Source organism: Achroia grisella, unplaced genomic scaffold (assembly GCF_030625045.1).
Source record: "Achroia grisella isolate CSIRO2021 unplaced genomic scaffold, CSIRO_AGI_Agris_v1 utg474, whole genome shotgun sequence".
In the NCBI taxonomy this organism is placed as follows: domain Eukaryota; kingdom Metazoa; phylum Arthropoda; class Insecta; order Lepidoptera; family Pyralidae; genus Achroia; species Achroia grisella.
In genome coordinates, this window is record NW_026712878.1 from 1901156 (window position 1) to 1925782 (window position 24627).

At 30.9% G+C, this 24627-nt stretch overlaps 2 protein-coding genes across 2 annotated transcripts; both read left to right on the forward strand.

The window, feature by feature from the left end:
- Nucleotides 1–24: 24 nt before the first annotated feature.
- Nucleotides 25–6387, forward strand: LOC131845524 (uncharacterized). The gene is made up of 3 exons (XM_059194594.1): nt 25–159; nt 1282–1534; nt 5843–6387. Exons 1-3 carry the CDS (start codon nt 25–27, stop codon nt 6154–6156), a joined length of 702 nt encoding a protein of 233 aa, XP_059050577.1. The 3' UTR covers nt 6157–6387.
- A 15323-nt stretch (nt 6388–21710) lies between these two features.
- LOC131845423 (uncharacterized) lies at nt 21711–24035 on the forward strand. Its single transcript, XM_059194488.1, has 3 exons — nt 21711–21929; nt 22256–22508; nt 23713–24035. Exons 1-3 carry the CDS (start codon nt 21795–21797, stop codon nt 24033–24035), a joined length of 711 nt encoding a protein of 236 aa, XP_059050471.1. The 5' UTR covers nt 21711–21794.
- The last annotated feature ends 592 nt before the right edge of the window (nt 24036–24627 follow it).

Consider the following 24627-nt stretch of genomic DNA (forward strand, 5'->3'; position numbering starts at 1 on the left):
ACAATTGCTAGTTTGTGAGGAGATATGAAGGCGTTCGTCATACTGTGTGTCGCGGTGGTCACCGGGGCTTTGCCCATGGTTAAGGAGGAAGGAGTCGCGGATAAGTTTATTTCCACGTTGAGGGAATGCGTGGACGTAGACACCATGCTGTGCTTGAAGGTGTGTTCAGTGAAGTGAAGTGTTGTGCAGTGTCGTGATACCAAAATGGATTTTATGTGGCATTATAATTAAGTGCATAATCCCACACTCGGATATATCCATTCCTTAAGAATTTAAAATTGTGTTCCACTATAAAACTACCTCGATTGATAAGTAGTGTGGGACTGAGACTGGAGCTAATCATGTCAGAAAAAATCATCAAAATCGGTTACCATTAGCAAAGATGTTTAAAATAATGGAGTTTTAAAATTATTTTAGCAGTTCTTTGATAATAGAAATATAAAATAGAACATAAGTTCTGTTTATTACGAAATATATATTATATAGGGTAAAATGGAATTCTCTTTTTGAAATTCAAATATCAAAATTGAGAATATAACAGATGCCATTAAAATTATAAATCAATTCGGTGTTAATAAGTTCTCCAGCTACTTGGTAAACTTAACTGTGATATAAGCTTCATTCCATAGAATAGTTAGAACGTGATGAGCTTTTGAGTTTAGTACGCAATCAGATTAAGTAAATTATTAAATATTATTAGTATAATTGATAATATTTAATAATTAACCTTAATCTAATAAGTTTATTTTTATTACAATACATCATTTAATCTGATTAAATGATGTATTGTAATATATGAAATTATACTATAATAACTATCCATAGAAAACGAATAATTCTGATAAAAATTAATCATTATTATTCGTTCACATTAAATTACGAAACAAGGTTTTTCTTTACTAGGTATTTTAGGTAAATGTAAAAATAAAATACAGTATAATTTCTTTGTATAAAAATGTAAATAAATTATTGTAATTAAATAATTTTTATAAAACTAGAATAAAAATTAATCATTTAAAAATTATAGATTTGTCCATCTACTCGTATATAAATAGTTTAAATGGACAATTTATTATTTTATTTATTAAGAAAGTTAAATATTTAATAATACTATTTAACTTATGTTTTGTCTATATCTTTCGAGTTACTTTCTTTGTTTGAAGGAATGAGACAAAAAAAGATTTTAGTTCTTATGAATCTTTTATGAATAAATTTTAAATATACAAAAATTACTATAAGTATTAAGTAGTATATAATCTTAATAATCTCCTTCTGTTACAGGAGAAGGCTATGAAGTACACCGAAAACTTAGCACTCTCTAAGGAGTTGACTCTCGTTGATGGAGTTTCCTTCTCAAGAACTGGTAGTCCCAGATCAGCTCGAAGCTACGAACCTCTCTCCGATGACCTGAAGGCACGAGAACAACAAGTTGAAGAGAGAATCCTGGACAATATCGTAGATTTCCTGGACAATCACGCACTACAGCTGAGAATGCCCAAATCTTTCGAAGAAGACAACTCTCTCGATGAGGAAGGTATGTATATTAATGAAATAATATTTTTTGGGGCATCTCAAAATTGTGGATTACAATTTTGTATAAATTAGTAGCAACAACGAGGGAGTTATCTATACAAAAACCGAAATCAATTAATTAGCAAAGACGTCGCAAAGTATAGCCAAAAGAAATTCAGTTGAGTAGAGAAACTTTTACTTTTTTTTAATCGATTAGAAATTCTTCATGAATACTAAACTGGCTGCCTCAATTTTTGATGATGAAAAAACGATCCAGCGCAATATTATTCTGTATTCAGTCAGGGCTACCAGTAAAGAATGCAAAATTGTGGATGAAATCAGGTCAGTTTGCCCATCAAGACGAATACACGGCTTGCCAAAATATGACATACTTTTATGCACACCATTTCTCTGATGTAGGTGTCAATGGATGGCGGTAATCACTTATCATCAGATGAGTTTCAAGCTCGTATGCCTTTTAAGTTATAAGAAATAAGTCCTTGTTTTTGAAGCTGGTTTACAGTCAATTTAATCTACGTACACTTTACGTTTCCCCGAACACTATCATGCTTAGTTTTAACTGACATCGACCTAAGCAATATATTGTTAAATTCCGTTAACTCAAAATTCGCATTAACTTTCTAGGATAAAAAATACACGACTTAAACAAAGAAAATTAAACCGTGTGATTGCGATAAACTTGCTTTAACATACATGAGCACTGATTCTTATACCTCGCAAACCTAAAAATGTATTAAATAAAAATTTCATATTTTTGAGATTAGACTTTGAAGGTAGAACTTTAGAGTGGATTTTCATAAAAATTCTTATTTTAAGTTATTCCATTATTATTGTACTAGGTGTGTGATATAGTCTAAGTCTTTCAGGTTATACCTACTACCGTGTGACCGTTGATTCCATGATCAATAACTTAAATACAAAAAAACAAAATTATTTTCCGCTATGTAAAAGAACAAATCATTTAGAGCCAAGTATATTCTTTACAAAAAAAAGTAACTACATATACTACTAGACAAATGTAGTTACTAATATCGAGTGACCAAATTATTACTTATTCTATTGATATTTGTCGTATTAATTGCCTAATTATTCCACCAAAGCTCTACCCTTTATTGCTGCTTACATATATATTATATTAATTATGTAACATTACCAATATGCGATAACTTGAATATAAAAGGCATCATAAATTAATTCATTCTAATAAAATGCATAAAATTTAAATAAATTTGTATTTATAACATTGTATTGATATTTAAATTTCGTCGCATATAATAGACTCTAGAATTTATGTGATGATAATTTAAACAAAATGTAGGTAGACGGAGTAATTAATATAGCTTTTAATTAAAACTTAGAAATTTATCTCTGCAAACATATATATTAGTAAATTATTTTAAATTTATTATAACAGCCATAGTAAATTAAATATAATATATAAGAAAATTCTAATAAATTAAAAATATATTATTTTTAATAACATATTTATTAAATTTGATATCCAATAACTTTAGCTTTATAAAAAAAGAAAATATTAATATAATAATATAAACATTTCTTTACTGCGTTAATAAAAACAAAAATGTAAAGTATTTATTGGATAATTAACTGAATTGTTAAACTTGGGTAACATTAAACAACTAAATTAATAATGTAGGTTTATGTTAACAATTAAACCATTAAAGTCGTTTTAATGGTAAGTTATAACAATAATGGAATTAACTTCTTCACACGGTTTTGACATTGGAAAATATATAAAATCATATTTTATATAATAAATTAAAATGATGTGCAAATTCGACTATCTCTGTATATGTATATTGACCTTGTGGGAGTAAGGTCTTAGGTTCGATTATCATTTGAGTTAATATAGATAGTCAGTTTTCTAGATTTTTATATAGTTAATTGTCAGCTTTTTATAACAAGTACTCTTGCACTATTCGAAACTTAGTCATGTGAGTATAAAAAATAATAAACAGTAACAAACTTCCCCTCCCTTCATCTGCATTAGTACCATTAAAACAATATTTGTGAAAAAATTACGATTCTTGATATTGAGGAATATGTAGTCAATTAGGTACAAACTTTCAAACGTACATATTAGCCTAATAATGTATATAAAAAAATGAGATATAAATAAATCTCAACCCCTATTTATCTATGAACATTAACGATTTCATTTCTAAGAAATTTATTATCATTCATCGGTCAATAATGAAAAGAATTAAAATTTCGTCGGAACTCATCTTACTTTTCTATATATCCGTAAGGTAATGCAGCATCTATTGATACTAAACCGGTTTCAAGTGCAATCTTTTATGTCAAGAATACCTGTTGTTTGATCATACAAAGTCGAATGTGGGAGACAGCTCGGCTATTATTGTTTTCTACACCTACATGTGAAGTATGCTTACACTTTCATGTCATTTCGTTTGTATTCTGATCCTCCAGATATTTCTAGTTTGGTTTGTTGCTTCGGCGTATTTTGATGTAAATTCCGGAATCTTTGATAGTGATATCATTTCAGTCAGCCGCAAAACAGCTTTTTATAAGTAATTTTTTAATTCGATGGCAGTGAAATTACAGAATACCACTGCCACCAGTTGTTACTTAATATCAGATTGGCCAGTTATGGCAATCGTGCATCATGTTTCTTATATACGGCTACGTATTACATTTATTACATTCATAATTCAAACGAAAACATAAACATCACTAGTATGTAGATTAAATCAAAGGTGAAATTAATTAGGAACCGGTTAATGTGTGACATAAATGGCAAAATCGCGCTGATTTCGAATGCCGTTCCGTTCATGAATAAGGAAATCACGGATCACGAATTCCTGCAAGAGTTCCGTAACCCTAAAGTGATTTACATGTACTTTGTTGCTCCTTAACTTTCTCGGAATGTCTCGAATTTCACTCAAAATGGTCTCAAAGCAAAGTTTAATTTACTTTCGTTTATGAATAGACGTCCACTATTCAAAGCTAGTATTGTGCCTGTTAAAATCATTTGAATTATACCGGTCACTTTGTATGAATAGATTTAAACACAATATGATAAACGAGAGTCTATTGGTATAATTAATGACTTCATTCACGAACTGTTTTGGATGATTTCTGATTACTGTGACACTGCTTAAAGTGTCACAGTATTAATACTAGTAGATATTTTTATTAGAGACCAAAACATTGTAGTATATTTTATAAAACAATATATGAACTATTATATAAATTTCTGGGTATAGTGGCATAAAACTTTTATCGTCACGAACTGCAATCTTTGAGAGATACTGCACTGCACTACATGTGTTATCTACACATGAATTGCATTATATTGTTTACGTATCATTTCTAGATTTTCTAATAGGTGAATATGGAATAGTGCAGCCATACGTTATAATAGATTAGCTGGCAATGTACTAGTGGAGGTTAAGACTAGAGTTAATTTAGTGAATTATTCACCATTATTGCAGGCTAACAATGGGATCAAATAATCCTCGCCTTCCAATTTCACGAGTTAGATTTTAATTAACGAAAACTATTTCGACTATTATACTTCCTTTGGAGCGTTTGTAGGCTACAGCTAGTTTTCAAATAAAGCATGGCAAGGGAAATTGTTGACTAAACACCGTTGGAATCATGGTAAACAGAAAGTACAGAGAGTTGCTTTGGAATTTAAATTGACAAACAAAGTCTTGTCGTCGCCCAAATTCGGTAATATGACTACTAGGCCACACTTTCATAGAACAACACGAATTGTCATCAAAATATACTATGTTATTAAAATGACATAAAATGTTTCTGAATTAAGTGCGTGTGTTTTGAGCATCTGTAAAATTTACCATCACACTTTCTACCTTCAGTATAGGGTCAATAGACACTATGAAGTAGGTGTATTTCGGCACCGAATGTGAAAAGCCTTTATCCTTTTTATTCTCTATTTATTCATTCACTGCTAAGTGACTTTCTCTTAAACTGTGCATGTATGAATAATACCGAAGCAGAATTTGTATAATCTCATCTGCGTAGGTACCAGTCTTACCTATTTCAGTCTACAAGCCGCGATTGTGTTTTTGTTGAAGTTTGCGAAATTACATTGATCGAAGGCAGTTTAGCCCCCTGGAATAATAACATTTGAGGTGTATCGCTGGCCTCACATATTAACGTGATATTTCCATTAAAGAAATCCTTCAACCTCTTTCGTTATATTTCTCTTAATATTAACAGTACTTTGAAAAAATAGAATAAATATCTCCTTTCTTTCTTAAAATACTATTTGTTACTAATTTCTTGTCATCCTTCATAGGTCGTGGCAAGAAGAAGAAGAAGCTCAAGAAGCTCCTCCCAATCTTGGCTTTGCTCAAATTGAAATTGGCAGCTCTGGTTCCTCTATTCCTCGGAATCATCGCCTTCGCAGTCTTCAAGGCTTACCTCCTCGGAAAGATCGCATTCATCGCTGCTGCTTTCGGAGCCATTAAGAAACTTCTGGAATCAAAGAAGAGCAGTGGATGGTCTGAACCAGCTCACGAAGAACACCACGGCTGGGAAAATAACAGTGGTTGGGGAAGGTCACAGGACCCTCAGAATTTAGCGTACGCAGCTCACACTAAGCAAGCGTAGAATAAATTTAAATTATTTATTTTCGATATAAGATTTCCAAGGCTCAGTTCGAAACGGTTTTGGACTCAGCCTGGAAATGATTTCTTTCTTCCACTTAGTCTTCTGTCATAACCACCGTTTCTATTAGGTGAAATGCTTGAGTCGTATAAGTCAGTGTGTATGGATGAATGCCAGAGTGTGTACTGAGTCAGTATTTTTATTTCATAGTTCTTTTAAGTATTTGCGACTGAGTTTTTATTCGTATTCATTTATATGTTATATTTATTTATTTATATATATATATATATATATATTAACTTAATCAAATTATCTAATCGTATTTATGTAGTCTATTTATTAATTATGTTATATTATATTATTTTAATACAGAAATATGAAATGTACCATATAAGTAATTTATTAATAATAACTCATGCTATATCTATGTCTATATATACATATATTTTATATTTCAAATATTTCATTAATAATTATAAATTATATAAATATTTTATTAACATTATTTCATATTTACCAAATAATTCATACATTTTTGTTCCAAAGATATTTTAATTGTATTGTATTTTACCATTCATTGTAACTATTGTATTTAATGTTATATTTACTTTTGTGTGATTGGATATTGGGTCAAGTATTTATTGCCGAACGAATTTATTTATTGAACGAATTAATATAAAATGACATTAATTTATATAATTAATAATTTATTTTACGTTAATATTACGTAAATAAACGAATATACTCAATAACTTGTTAATTATTTCACCTTCATTATAGTCTCTACTCATGGATGTAGTGTGTATGGTGATGTAAGTATTATTCTATACATATAAACCCTTCTGTAATAGAAATTCTCGAAATTACTGATAATTGACATTTGTAGCATTGCTTAGGAAAAGTGAACTTAGAAACACTACTGAAAAACTACGAAAACAGCGACTTCGCTTTAGATTATTTATAGAATTAAAGAAAAATTCCATTTTGGATTACACTTTTAATAGATATATCATAATAATATTCAGTGACTGAATTGAATTTTTCTTATTTCATGCTTCTAGGTCCATATTATACCTCATAGACTAACAAACATATGAATTCATATTATATTATACTATTATATGGAAATTGACTATGTGGTCACGGCCGACGGCAATCTACCACGGTAGCGTCAATATGCCACCGTCTTCGGCCAGTAGTCCTCTTTCATGAAGGTATATCAGTCGTAACCAGATAGTTACTATTTGTCTTTGTAGACCTGTACCTGTACTTTTTGAAGTATTATGATAGTGATCTATGTTTAGTAGTGAACAATAGATTTATTAATTACTAGTTGTCCCGGCAAACGTTGTTTTGCCTTAAAATAAAAAATAAAAATTTAGGGGTGGACTACCCCTAACATTTAGGGGGATGAAAATAGATGTTGGCCGATTCTCAGACCTACTCAATACGCTCACAAAATTTCATGAGAATCGGTCGAGCCGTTTCGGAGGAGTATGGGAACGAAAACTCTGACACTTGAATTTTATATATAAGATGATGATGATAATCAATTGTACAGTCTTGTGCATAGTACACATTGTAGTACTTTGTTATTATATTATTGAAAAATTAGAAATATTTTCAATAATTTTTTACATGGAATTTATGTGGATCTATACCTCATGATAAGTGGAAACCGTCGCCTATATATGAACAGCGTCGCGGTTTTTACCCTGTTATGTGACACCAGTAATCCCATACTGTTTGCCATTGCGTCGAATTAAGATGTCATATACTCAGTACTCTGTATCGGTTGAAGGGTGAGTGATATAAAATCTCACCCTTCAACCACCGCAGACGACTGTAAATAAGAATTACATTAACTCATATTTTATCGTATTAACAAGAAAAAGATAGTTTAAGTAATAGAAAGTAATAATATATCAATAGATGCACCTGCTTACTATGCTGTTATTTAGCGAATCATAATATTGTAAAAGCTTTTTATTTCATAAAAAGCACGTCCCGGCATCTCACACTCGTGCGTACTAAAGAAGAAAATGAAATATTTCCATTTTTACAATTTATTCCTATTAATGAAATAAATTAATATTAATTAAAAAACAGGACAAGGATTGTATTGTATTGTATTGTATGTTGGACTCCAGTCTCCGCAATTAGCCTCTCATTCGTTGTACGTGCAGGGCCAGACTACTAAAGTAGCCAGCCAAGCTCCTCCCAAAAGCGCAGAAGACTCCTGTGTCTTCACAGGCTTCACGGAGCGACCTCACCGTTCCGAGGATTTGTTTTCGTTGTGGGGCCACTGCCGTGCACTCCAGGATTACGTGAGCCACCGTTTCTTCAGCTTTAAAGCAGCCCCGACAAAGGGGACTGTGTAGGATCAATCAATCATCAAATCAACAGGACAAGTCTCACAGCCCCTACAAGTCCCAAGTTAAGCAGAGTTTATGTTATGGGTACTATAGAACGGATATCCGCTTGCATATATTCGGCAATTAATTTATTAGGTAAGTGTGCATTGCTAGTAATAGGGACTACTGATCCATTTTCTTGCAATGTAACCTATCAGATTGATTTCCACGTGGTTCAGGATGGAAACTACCCTGCTTAATTACAGGTGTGCGTAATTACAAGTGCTAAATGAGCTGACCTCATCTCACACTATTATCCTCTACTGAAATCAGTGCATATATCGTTATCACAGGTGGGTATACCACACCATTCCATATTGAAATATTGAAAGAGGAGGAAGGGAATTATTGGATAGCAGTTGATCTCCAAGCGGTTCCTCCTGGAAACTATAGTGTTAAATTCCTGATGAATTTGTCATAATGAGCCAACTGACTTGACATCATATGCATCTTATTACCCTCCACTGGTGCCCCGCCAGCATATATCAATAGTGCAGAGGAGTGGACTTTCCATTAAAGAAAATTGTTAGAAAATAAATGTATATCTACATATAGCAGATACAAATACTCGTAGCAAGTTGCTTACTACCTGTCAAAAAAAATATTTACCAATTCAACTGAGCAACGTTAGATGGCGCTTTCAAATACATTTTTTATTTTAAGGTGAAGTTTATATATTGGCTATATCTCTTTATTAAACCGTTTTTGAACTTGATCCTATTGTACTTATATATATTTAGAAATATACTCATAAAAATTCATTATTTTCATTTATTTTTCAAGCATGTTCTGACTTTCAATAAAGCTCAACTTTTGCTTATTTACCTTATAATATTTTTGTAACTCGGAGAGTAGTGTTATTATGGTATTAATGAAGCTGCTATAGCTAAGCTGATCTTATGATGAAAATATATTAAAGGAAGGCAATGTTTGGTTTGTAATTTTTAGAAGAATGCATGGGATTCTTTCAGATCTCAGAGTGTATTCTGTCTCCTTTGCCATACGAAACAATATAAGAACATTATTATAATCAAATATTTTACATGCATAGAATGTTCCCCATACATATTGAAAAGCCTATTAGCATCAGTAAGTGGAATTGGTACAGTCAGGCAAATTTTTTGATTCACATTGTTGTCTTATTCTTTGTGACCAAGGAAAGGTGACAATGATTTATTGAATAATTTTAATAATTGCATTATATGTGTATGGGTAATGTATAATGTATAAATACTCAAGAGGGCTCGTAGAGAAGTCAAAAGTGACATAAAAAAAGAGACAAATCAATACAATATTTAGAAAAAGAACAGTGGACAAACTGCCAGTAACAGTATTAATAATGTGGACTTAAAACCCCATTGCTAGCAATGTATAGATTAATCTACGTCTTTCCATTGGAGTTTCCCGTGAAAACCCCGTGGAAACGATTGTCATAAATTTCTGATGAATTTTCTAAGATGGGCTTATAGACCTGACCTTATTCTCATTTTATCTCCTACTAGTGCCCCCCCAGCGTATACCGATAGCGCAAGCGGGTGTACCATTCCATTATCACCAATTAAAAATATTGCAATTAATATTTTAAACTTGATCTTGTTTTAATTTTATATACATTAAATATAATGTACGAGTATTACTGCGGTTATACCTAAAGCGATGGAAATCACTCTAGATTTTCTAGAGATACTTTCAATGTACGTAACCACAAAATAGTGCCTATGTAGCTCTTAAGACAATGAACCATGTGAATGAGGGGAAATTTGTAGCCATTTTAGTGATAGGCAATATGTGACTTATTTTCTAAGTCTAGTTAATATTTTTTATACAACTATAGTGGCAAACAAGTATACGGCCCATCTGATGGTAAATAGTTTCTGTAACCTATAGACGCCTGAAACACCACGAGTGGTATCACGTGCGCGTTGCCGACCCTTAAGAAACCTAAAAATACCCTTTTTGAAATACCCCATGCTGTAGTCTCGTGAGTAAAACTCGCCAGGTAGTTCATACTACAATCTAATTAAATTATAAGTGAACATTTGTGCAAACACTTCAGGTAAAAGCTTCTCTATTTTTCATGGAATTTGAAGATTTCAGGAATAAAATTAAAAAGAATGAATATTACCTTATTTGTAACGGTACTAATAATATAAAAGATTGCCCGTGTTCGTCCATATGATATTTTGTCGTCAAATTTCATTAGAATCCATTCAGACGTTCAGTCGTGAAATATAAATAGACAGATATATTTTCGATTTTATAATATTAGTACAAATTTTACTGCGTATTTTTTGACGGCACTTTCATTCGCAGATAGCTTATGTTATAGGGAGTAACTTAAGCTACTTTTATTTAAGAATTTTGCAGATGAAGAGGTCCTCTACCTCAAAGCTGATCCTACTTGTAAAGGACTGACCTAAAGGTCGTTTATATTCAGTAACTCCATTTTTTTCACCTATTTACGCTCTGGTCAAGAATAGTTAAACTTCATTTGTATCTGACTGTACTAAACAAACCGGATGTCGTTACCAAGTGCTAAGTTTATTTACGATCTTCTTAAATGTCGTATTCTGGATAATGGTGACAATATATCAGCTGTTTCGTTATGTTATCGTGGCGATATCGTTTTGACTATTTGCTATTTGTTCTATTAATTTAAATTTATATTATCCCGTGAAAATAAAAATAAGAAAGTTTACACTCTCTCACTTATATCTCTATTTCCCCAGTAATGAAGTGAGTATTATTATTATCTCCGAACTAAAATAGAGCTTACGAAACAAGTTGCTTGTCGATTAAAATAGGTGAGACTGAGGTACACAAGCAGATAATTTTTTACAAAATCTGACTGTACTTGTTTATAAAAATACCAATTGAAGCGGTCTTATAACTGCTTTTTATATTTCGTTTCAATTTTATAATAGTATTTTTAACTTATTATTGACGTTGTAAAATATGTCTAATACTCATTTCTACCAAAACTCTCATAATCATTTTAAGTGCTCAAACTTCATACTTGGCAATCCTGCTTCAACGGTAAAGATACATCGAACGGAGTCTCACAGAATAAGGCTCTATTTAGTTTACACTGTTTGTAAGGAAAGCTATGTAGATGTGACCAACGGTAGAAATTCTCTATAGCTTTTCACACAGTTCCACAAATAAGTATACAATATTATTCCTTATAATGAGAGCAATAGTGTTTTCTATTGATATCAATTGAATAATACTTCACGTCCGAACAAAATGTAACATTAACTGAACCAACTAAAATACTTAGCCTCGTACAAAGAAAAAAATATCGAATCTCGTACACTTACAGAATTATATTATTGCAAAGAATGTATTATTTGTATGAGAATTAAATAATATATTTTTTATGCTTGTACGATTAGCATACCAAACGAAAATTTAGTTTAGTCAGCTCATTGTAGAGAATTCCTGATGCTTTTACGGCGAATTTACTAACACTATATGTAATTTACTAAATTTTATTTATGAGAATCATCAAAACACAACTTATAAAGTAAGTTGCTGAAGTAGGTTCGTTCGTTCGTCGTTCGGTTAATTCACACGTTTCGACTTGTAAAATGTGAACTTACAAGGATTATTTAAAAGAGCAACACACAAGTTTCTTGCTTATTCTTCTTGTGATGAGACAGCTTTCCGAATAAGCGGTAGATTTTAAAAAAATGTTGACTATTCAAAAGTGATTAAATTAAGTTTATTTGAATAAATGATTTTCTATTCTATTCTATTCTATTCTATTCTATTCTATTCTATTCTATTCTATTCTATTCTATTCTATTCTGTTCTATTCTGTTCTATTCTGTTCTATTCTGTTCTATTCTGTTCTATTCTGTTCTATTCTGTTCTATTCTGTTCTATTCTGTTCTATTCTGTACTATTCTGTTCTATTCTGTTCTGTTCTGTTCTGTTCTGTTCTATTCTATTCTATTCTATTCTAGGTGAGACTGAGGTACACAGGTAGACGACTAGTAAAGCTATTAAGCTCTTAAACTAATAATTTTTCTTATGTGTGGGTAATGGACATACCAGTGATGTCACCACTGGTATTTCTGGTATCTATAAGATACGGTAACCGTTTATCATTATATTGGCCGTATACCTGTATACCTTAGTCTCATATATTTCAGCAGCTTGCTTTATAAGATGTGTGCTTATAAAGCAAGCTGCTAAAATAATTGAGACTGAGGTAATATGTTAGTAAAAGTAAAGTTAAAGGTAAAGTTAATAAGCTGTTAAACTTATAGGTTGGTAATGGGCACTTGACACCCTTGGTGTTTCAGGCATCCATAAGTGATTGCAAACGTTTACCATCAAATGGAGCGTATGTAACAAATATTGTACCACTATTGTGGAAATAAAAAAAGGATACTACGAATATGTACAAATAAAACACTCCTACATATGGTTATAATTGGATAGATAAAAACGAATGTTCTAATTCTGATCTAAATTAATAGAATCAATTCAGTAAATTATTACTGAACTGACACAAGAATTATGAGTATGGTCATTAGACCATAGTCATAATTCTCGTGTCAAGATACTAGTTACCATACTTTTCCGAAACGATATTGACCGATTTTTATGAAATTTTAGAAGCATATATTCATTACGTTTGAGCACTGGTTACTTTTTATTTTTCACACCCCTAAGTGATAAAGGTTGTCTACCCCTAACATATTTTTAAAAAATACATACAACCCTAAATTCTTACCCTTCTATCACCAATCATTATTCTTTAATAGCGATTTTAAATTAATTACCTATATTGTTGTATACTAAACGTTGTTTTGCGGGGTCATCTAGTATTATATAGGTATATGTTATAGTAAGTAGTAGTAGTTACTTATTTTATATTGTTATATAGTTACTTGCATGATATGCACAAATTGAAAACGAGTACAAATTAGCATATGCCTTGTGCAATTCGTATAATATCCGTTACTATAATGTACGTCCGACATAATGTACGTTAGAGGCGTGCCGCGAAAGTTCTGCCGCACCCAATACTGTAAACTCGGTTCACACTAGTTGATTATTTTTTCAACAGTCTACATTCGTACTAATATTATAAAAGATATAGCGTGTCTCTGTATTTATCCGCATGTTTCTTGCCTTTTCACGACTAAACAACTGAACAAATTTCAATGTTTGATATGATATTCAAACATTAAAATACGGTAATTGAATTGTATTACAGGGAGGAACTTAATATGGAGGTTCTTTTATTAGAGTTTTCTTTATTGATGCTGGTTTAATTTATTACTTAGTAGTTTATTTAAGTTACTTAAAAACTAATTACATCCGATTACATCTTTTATATAAAAAAAGCAATCAAAGACGCGGGTAACAGCTAGGATTATATAAATATTACGAAAATAATAATAATAAATAAAAATAAATGGCGCTTGTAATACGATAATAATTGCCTAGTGTGTACACACAGGCACCTTAATCCCGTTGTTCAAGGTCACCGTTGACCTGACTCATCAAATACCACTTTCTTCTCACTGGAATGTAGCGTATTCAGAATCCAAGTGCCTTGTTACATACATGACACATAATATATTTAAAAAAAAGAATAAAATCTCATTCTTAACTACAACTTAATTATTGCCCCGTGAAAAATAGAATATGTATCTCTATTGGTAAAAAATTGATTAAAATCGATGTTATATATTTTTTAATTTATTTATTGGAAACATACAGAAGAAAATATAATAATACTAGCTGTCCCGGCAAACGTTGTTTTGCCGGGACAGCTAGTATTTATTTTTATTTATTTACAGCTAGTATTTTTTTCTAGTTATTTTTTATAAATTAATAATGCTATAAAAAATGGGGGTTGATGATAGAAGGGTGAAAATTTAGTATTGTATGTACTTTTGTATGTTGTATCATAAAAAAACTAAAAATTTTGTCTATAAAATAAAAAAAATTCTAATCCATTATCAATTTTATATATAAGATAATATCACTGAGCAATACACAAAACGCCGCCACAGCTTGGGGCTACCAAGCTAACAGTAACTAAATGCTATGGGTAGTAGACAAAAACCGTGACCATTGGAACTAAAGCGGTGTGCTGAACCATTAGACCACCGAGGCTATCAAACTCAAAGTATAAATAAAATCTGTATTATGTAATATTAGGCCTTTTGCCTTTTTATGAAGTTTAAGCCACTTCACTTACATTAAAATATAGAAATAATGTGATAGTCAAAGGACAAAGTAGCACATATATTATAATGCAGGATATAAAGTAAATATAATAAAAATGGAAATGTAAATTAATAAATACGACTACTAGCTCTAATTTCTAGTAAACGTAAGGTCTCTACTAATCTTGTGAGAGCTGCGCCCTCTGGGGTCAATTGTTTCTAGGTCGCTGTCATTGTATGAAGGCTTGTAGTTCGATTTTATCGAATTATATCGATTTACAGGACATAACATGTTATGTTTGCAGGGGCGAGTTTTTTTTCTAACCTAACTCATTTTGTCTTACTAATTTTATGACAAACAGTGAAATACGTAGTAAGTACGTTTAAAGTTATCGTATAAAACCTATAAGCAGTTTGATGTTTTTTAAAAAACACATTCAAAAAAGAATTAATAATAACCTTAGGTAATTTGTACAGACTCGTCTAGTCTCAAGCTAAATAGCTTGTATTATAGGTCCTAGATACGTGATAGAAACACACATACATTTTTTTTAATACATACATAAAAAACTCAAACCAAAACAGACAATCATACTTTTGAATATAAATGCTTGCATCATGCAAAGAATCGAACTCACGATTATCTGATGTAAGGCGGTGTACTAAACTACTAGAGTACTGCAGCCTTATTGAATATTGTCGTATTGTATAGTATTGTACTCATCGGATATTGTCTTTGGTTTATGTTTTAGTAAAAAGTTCATTCAAATAGAAAGCTCTTAAACATAAAGGTAGGGCCTAAAATAAAGGTCTGCGACCCGGTTTCCTAATGACATTCCCTTAGTACTAATCCATAGTTATGAGTTAAACAAACGAGCTACGTAAATAAATTAATGTTATAACTTCACACGGCTAGAATGCTAGATGGATATAGCTAGTAGCATTTTGATCTATGGCTTCATAATGACATAGTCATACACACGTAAAATAATCTCGTAACTATATTTCGCGGAGTAAATTTTAATGAATGAAGCCTACTGTAATATCTCGCATTAATTTGCATAGTTAACAGCATTTTTATTACCGGAAACGAAGAAAAAATTATAGCAATTAATGAGTTGCTAAAATAGGCTTAATAGAATGTGTGTTTTCTATTACCAAAAGAATTTATATCTATCAGAGTTCAAAAAGGTACAAATTCTTAATTCAGTAGAAGTTTAAAAAAAAAATGTTTTCTAATCTTCTCCTTTATATTTAGGTACAACACTACACTTCTACTTTCATACACGAACTTTGGCAAAATTTATTATATTTTAATAGATTCAAGTATTAAATTATATATTTTATTAATGGTTTCTAACTAATTTCCAAACAAGTCGGTCAAATGGTAATTTTTATGAATAAATTGCGGCGGCATATAATTTAGTATTGATGTATAAATTATAATTTAATGTTAATAATAGCCTATATAATTTTTTTTAATTTCAATAAACACTTTAAAATTTGAAACTCAGATTTAATTGATATTTCATAAGTATTAAAAAAAATGGAAATAGACATATTTTTGGAAATAATGATTTGAATTATTTAAAGTTAGTGTTATTGCTACAGAGGGCTAACTGACTTATCCTCACCCTATCCAACTAATACAATACCAAAACCCCGCCATATATACATTGAGAAGCCATAATATCGGGCTACCCGAACAAATACTCCAGTACACTACTGCTATTGAGTAAAAACAACATATGCATGATGACTAGGACACTGTAAATTATACACACAGGACACTGTAACTTATATAAGCATATGGCAAAACTAGGCCTATGCACGACAAAAATCTGCAGATTTTCTGCAGATTCTGCCAAATTGAAGAGGAAACGCACACATCCTATGTGGTTGTAGCCCACTCATGCATAAACGAAATATCTTTGGAAAGTTTATTCCCAAGGAGATAAAAACCATCGCTCCTAAGAATATCTATGTAGGTCGCAGTGCTACAGGTGCTACAGACAATAGCCCAAACAACCCTATAAAAAAAATACCCCGCCATAGCCGCTAGAGCAAACGGGTGTACTATTCCTTAATCAGTAGTTCCTGAGTAAGTACAGCGTTAGGTACGGTACAGAGGACTTGATATGACTATAAAGATCTAATAACAAGAAACTTTTGTAACTTCAAAGAAAAGAGTATCAATTTTTGAAATTCTAATTTCACTTCACGTATAATATATTCCTTACTACCTATTACTTAATTTCATTTATATTTTTAATGTAAATATGTTGTATACATGTTGCTCATAGTGGTTTGAAATACACGTGTAGTGCAATTCATAAGCAATGGCTACCATTTACCGTCAGTGAGCTTATTTAAAATTACAATTATATACAAAAATGTATGCTCAACACTAAGCCTACGGGGTGCAAATTACTTTCTTAATGAATAATGTAACATATATACATAATTATGTGGTTTTTCCCTTCATGGCCAAAGGTCATCGAAGAAAGGAAATAAAAAATAAAGCATTTAAATGACCTCTAAACTAAGATCTATGGTAATGAGCTCGAAACCAGTGTAAACTGGTTCTTCAGTGAAATATTACCAATAGTTTTTTTTGCATATAGAATTTTTGAAATGAGTTGGTGAAATTTTATTGGAACCATCCGATGTGATAGAAAGGGAAAATATATAATCAGACAGTGTCACGATTACCAAATTTAGAAAAAGAAAGTTACAAATTTTATTAGTAATATTGGTGTTCTGAGATTTTTAAGCTCCTCTGCTCCTAGCTATATGGATATCATTTAAGACTATCATTTCAATACAGACTACACCTAAATCATTTTTTTGCCTCCATTTAAGTAAATTTGAAGGTTCCTAGTCCTGTTGAAAATATGGGTTAAAATATATAATAGCTAAGAATTAAAGTACAAACGATAATCCTCATGAATACAAAAGTTTATACCGTGCGAGTAACAAACCTGCGATAGAGGTCGTCAGGGTGAATAAAAATATAGCATCCTCAAAATTATTTCTAACACATTTCTCGCTGCACTGTTATAAGGGCAGAGGAAGGCCGAATTTTTTTTTTATATGGGTGGTAATGGAATGGGCACCAGTGGAGGATGATGGTTTCCAGGGGGAACCGCGTGGAGGTCAACCTGACATGGTACACTACTAGTAATGGGGTCATGAGTCCACATTACTAATAATCCCCTTCCCCCCGGAAGGCCGAAATAGAGATGGTGTAAATAATGAGATGAAAGCGAACAGGGATGAATAGAAGAGAAAAACATATTACGCCGACCCCAAATAAATGGGATAAGGAAAAAGCAGATGATGGCATTTCTCGCTGTATAAAATAAGCATGACATTGTGTTTTCAATTAGAACTGTATACAAAACGTAAAGTGTTAAAGTATGTAGTATGTTAGTTTATTAGATTGAAATTGAATGGGTTGTTTTATATAATCTGCTACCACTCTGTAGGTCAAGTGTAAGCATAAATAATTTTGATTAATTCATTTCAGCGATTCCGTTGTATAATACGTTGAATTCTCGCATTAATTTATCTTTTTTGGTTTTATAACATGATTTTTGAGTCATCAACTTAATAAAGAAGATACAAAGAATCAATCACATTTGTAGTTTAGGAATTTCGTATAATGTTACAATAAGTATTCTTAAATTTTGTATCAGAAGAAAAGTGAAAAGTTGTATAAAAAATTTTAACAAGATTTTACCACATTACGAGGCACTTTCCAAAATTTTTTGTTGTACTTGCGAGTAATATAATGTAATTTTGTGTAAATTACTTATTTAAGATATAAAATTAACAAGTAGCAATACGTTGAAAATCTTATATTTAAAATTTTCGTGTTCATCGCCATACTACTTCGAAACAGCTTGATCGATTTTGATGATTTTTTATGAACTCAGTAGGTCGGATGGGTTGTTGTTATTAATTTTTATTGCAGTAACTGATAAAAGTGGCCCACCCCAAAAAAATATGATATTGCAGTAAAAATACACAACTAAATTTTTATCCTTCTACCATCAATCCCTATTTTACACAGGTACACATATAACAAAAGAAACTATATTCAATCTTTTACAATTAAAAATTCTAGTTATCCAAGTTATTTATTTCACTGTATGAGTAAGCAGTTACGAACAGGAATAATTGACATATAAAATTGTGGTAATTTGAGAACATAAATATATTTATTTCAATGTATTATATTATATATATTCCACATATACTTTCTGTATAATGTTGAAATTCTATGATAGTTTTAGTCTCATTGATAGTTTTTATGGGCGATTGAATTAATGGATATGCGTGATATTAATCAAATAATTGATAGAAAATGGTAAGTACTTATAATGAAGGCAATAAAGAGAATAAAAAATATGACAATTCTAAAAACTGTATTTTTTTTATTCGTAATATTTCCTAATAAAACACTAATAGGAAAATTGCGTTCACAATTTCACTTTTATTTCTTGCCAATACAATTGAAACAATATGCGAACTTCATATAATTCTATTCATTTCTAATTGTATTGTAATATTTTTTAACCGATCAGCCAGTTTTCTTAGTATCTAAAGTAAATAAAAGTAAAACTGAGTGTGAACATCTAACTAAAGTTTCTCCTATCAATGAAAGTGATAATAACACTACGAGACTGTGCAGTACAATAGGTACATTAAATCGCTTCACAAGTAGTCTAGAACTTTTCTCCAATTATGGCATAGCATTAGCAATTGAACAAAGATATGGTGACTTAAAAACCGTTCAATCATCATTATATTAATACATGAAGCAAAAAATTTGTACCCCTTTTTTATAAAAATTGTGCGGACTGAGGAGTATAATATTTTGTACACTTATAGTTTATATAGAGAAAGAGTGCAGACTGTTTGTTATGAAAAAATAAAAAAAAATGTAAAAAAAGCATTACACATACAACCATATATTTATTGAACACATTTACGCATAAAAAGTATAGTCTTTGACTTTTGTTTGTTTTGTTTGTTTTTTAATTAATTATGTGCGAATTTCAACCATTGGACGATTGTATATTTAAATCTAAATAGTTCTTAAGAAACCTATGTTAATCTAAATGTTAACGTGAATATGTCTGTATTAGCGTTTGTTACATTTCCCAAAGATAAAGATAGATTTCATTCCAAAATAAATATGTAAAAGCGGTTAAAATAGAGAATTAATGTTTGTACAGAAGAAGCTACAGAAGAAGCGACGGGTAACTTCTTCTTATAATTCCAATAATGTGTCTATTGTTACCTTTTCACTATTGAACGACTGAATGGATCTTAATGAAACTGGAAGTGTTTATCTATCTATCACAAGGATGGAGATTAAAAAAAGAATCACAAAAGCATATGTGATCGTGGTCACTGCTACTGTAGTAATAGATCGAAATCTGAATATAATTAAATAGAAATAATGTTTGATGTAATACATTAAATTTTAATCAACCTTTGAATGATTATAATTTTAGAATACTACTGTTCAATTAAAAAACATATTTAAACACGAAGAATTAGCAAGAAATGAAAATTATTACTCTTTTCAATGAAATAAAAGCAAATATGTGATTTTGTGTAAATTACAGACTATATTGACAAAAAATGTAAAAAAATACTATTATGTTGTATGTGTAAACATACATCATGCATGCATACATCATAATTAAATAACAACATAAATCGTACGTTGTGACCAGATCAATCTTATTATTGAAGCATTCATATATATGGCCCGTTTAGGTGACTGATTATGGACATCTCAAGTTGACTATGATTAATGTATTTCTTAACAGTAGCAATGCTATAAAGAGAAGCATAATGTATATTGGTATTCATAGAAAACATGGCTACTTTTTTTTTATTGTACGCATTGCCCATGAAAACATACAATAACAATAGTTAGTTAACGGTTTATACATTCGCAAGTATAATAATAATTTCAGGTTGCGACTCCCTTCGTAGTATAGGTGACTATGCAAGTTACAATAATTATACGCGTCGCTTATAAAGAAATGCAACTTCAATCGTTAACGATTTATGCATTTGCTAGTAAAAGTCCCAGTCGCAAATACTTAAACAATTTAACTAGAAAGTTCAGATACACAATACGTGCCTATAATATTTGAGAATTTCTCTCAATTATCCTGGGATAACATTATTAGATCCTGATTTGGTGATAAACAATGAAATAATTTAAAAAAATTCACAGTTGACGAATGTCGAGATATCGATAAATATACGTAAGCAATCGAATACAGAGATTTATTTTAGAAATCAGCTAAAAATCAGTTTTTGTGTATTATTAATATATGTATATAAGAATGTATTGTAATAATTTGAAATGATACCTGTGTATATGAAAACTAAAGTCAAGTTTACACAAATATAGAAACTTATAACATGCGACAGAAAGTTTGTTTTGGGGTCGTGATTCCATACGTTACCGGTTTTGCCGTGGCCTCGAAATTGAGAGAATTAAAAAAATAGCTACATATAAAATTAGGAGGTGTTTATGCGAGAGTGCGATATGAATTGGATATATTATATATTTATATAAAATAATTTTATACTTTTTTTTTTATGTCACGATAAGTACAATATTTCATAGTAAAATCTTGACTGGCCGTCCGCGACCTAGCAACGGTTATGCGAGATCTTTTCACTTATATAGTTTGTTTAACAAAAATCAAACAATCGCACTTTTTCTTTCATTTCATTTGCACTAACATCACAAACGTCGTAAAGTGCGTATTTGGATGTCGTAAACGCAAACTTCGCTTTCTACCAACAAATATTTATTTTTCTACTTATCCTTACGTACTAGCTGAAGGTACGTCAGTTAACATACAACGTCAAACGAGGTACACGTGTTACGTCACTGTACTAAAATAGTGGGGGGTGGCAGGATAAAATCCAAGAGGTTTTTCAAAAAACATCATTACTCTGTCAGACTCTGCTCGTGAGGTCACCTACCAAAGAAAACATGTGGAAGGGTATAGTCTTAATTGCCTTAGTGGCATCAGTGAAGTGCAATCCGGTAAAAGAAAATGGTATCGCTGAAAATTTCGTGGGTGCAGTCTCTGAGTGTATTGATAGAGATACATCATTGTGTTTGAAGGTGAATAGTGAATTTAGTGCTAAATGTGAAGTGATGCATTGTATTGGATTCGAAAGCTTTGGACGTCGTGTCCTTTGTTTGTCATGGCTGTAGTTAAATTCAAAACAGATGTGACTTTTACTATTCAATTATGGAGCGAAATCTGTTGTTGAAGTCAAAATAATCTCCTTAAAAAAATCGAATCATTTGTAATGGAAATATTGACCACACTCATACCATAAATATTGTCATATTGACGTTTTTCTTAATTTAATATCCTTATAACTATTTCTATTTATCATATGTAATTTATCGCAAATTAAATAAATTTTCCTGTTTAATTTCAGGAAAAAGCGCTCAAATTTGCCGAGCGATTAGCTATCACAAAAGATGTTAACCTCTTTGAAGGTATTAGCCTCATCAATACTGGATCAGCACGGTCTGCACGCAGCTACGAACCTTTAGCTGAGGATCCGAAGACCAGGGAATTTCAGCTGGAAGAGCGGATTGCCAATAATGTTGGGGATTTCTTTGACAGTCACGTACTGCAGTTACGACTGACTGAGCCTGATAATGAATCTAGGGATTTGGATGATGAAGGTAAATAACAATATACATCTCTACGTTATGACAATTAAAAAAATATTATTCCTTTTAACCAAAGCTTCAGAATATTATTACGTAAAATATAAACATAAAAAATATATAATATTACATAATTGCTATTGTAATTACTTATAAGTATTGCGTACTTATTTAAATAATATTTGTTGATGAATTTAAATATTATTTAAGTAGCTTACCGGTTTCAATGTAGCTTCATCATCATCACATACATGTTTAACGATGATTTGTCAAAATAAATTTCTTAAATAATACTTATTAAAAATGCTTAAGTTATGAAATTGAATCCGATTATACAAGTATTTTTAGCTAAATGGTTACAAATTGGAATTATTAATATCAATAATTATTGTTTGTTTTTGTCATATATTAAGATTGTCTTAACAGTACACAAAATTGAATGATATTGTATCTTTTCTTATTTAATAATAATTATTAATAGTTCAATTATCTAGTTTCATGGCAGTTTATTATTTTCTGGGCTTGCGGTATAATTGGTTTATATTTTTGAGGTATCTTCAAAGATATTCATTAAAAGTCTGATTTCGAAATAAAGTCCATAGCCTTCCTTTATTGTACAATCTTTGTAAACAAAATTATAGTAGGTATTTTAGAAATATCTAAGAATATCGTTTTACAATTGATTTAAAATTTGACAAAGCTTTCAATTTACCTGTAAATGATGTATGTATAACACAAGAGGTTATTCACTAAAACCTTGTTTTGATATTTTTAGTTTAAATAATTTGTTATAATATTCTTCTTCCATGCAAATTAATAGTAATTGAAATACTTATTTGTGGAACTTTTGTATTTCAATACGTGCTCTGCAATACAAAACGAAGTAGTCGTGAGTTTTGTTCTAACATTACTTTGTGGTCTAAAGTAAGTGCTTCTAAAATAAACGTGAGCTTTCTCTTCTAGACATATTTACATACATACTTATACATCTCAAACAGAACAATGCATGCAAGGGCCTTACTCACAATAGATGTCAGGTTCGAAATGCATAAATTACAACAGTTGAAATAACTACTGCAATGACTGTGAAATTACTAAGAAATTGCATATTTCCGTAGCACTTAAAATAAAGTATATTCAGTTATACATATCCTATTTAATAACAAAACTCATATTCTTTGAAATACCACGTTTTAAGTCCTCTTTTTATTATTTTCAGCTCGTGGCAAAAAGAAGAAGAAGATCAAGCAACTCCTACCTCTCCTCCTTCTCTTGAAAGTGAAGTTAGCCGCCCTGGTACCAATTTTCTTAGGAATCATCGCCTTCGTTGCTGTTAAGGCCGTGTTCCTTGGAAAGATTGCATTCGCCATGAACGCTTTTAACCTCATCAGAAAGTTGCTGTCAAAGAATCACTCATCAGGATCCACGATCAGTATCACCCCTCATCATCATGAAGAGCACCCTGGGTACAACTACGAGCCAGCCCAGGGATGGAGTAGGCAAGCAAGCGATGCCCAGTCAATGGCTTATGCTGGTCAATAATAGACTTTGAGTATTACTACATAAGTGTGTATGTTCTGTGTGTGTATAATTTATTAAAGCTGTATGAGTACCTCAGGTTATTTATTAAATTATTATTTAAATAATAAACACAATTTAAATTAAATAATTATTTATTTTATAAACCCTATTACATTATACTAGCTCGAACATTATGGTATAAAAGATAATGATCTAAAATTAATGAGAACTTATTTAGAGGATAGGGTCCAAACTGTAGATATTGACGGTATAAAATCTAAGGGAGCTAATATTGGGATGGGCGTTCCACAAGGGTCAATCTTAGGCCCCTTTCTCTTTTTAATTTACATAAATGACCTTCCCTTTATGGTAGAGAAAATTGCAGATATAGTGCTGTTTGCGGATGATACTTCGTTAGTGTTTACAATTGGACGTCAAACTAATCAATTAGACGATGTAAATTGTGCTATGTCTGCTATATTAAATTGGTTTACATGTAATAACCTATTATTAAATTCCAGCAAAACAAAGTGTATAGAATTTACACTTCCTAATGTAAGACCAATAAATACACAGTTATTGCTTAATGATGAAATAGTAAATTTTGTTAATG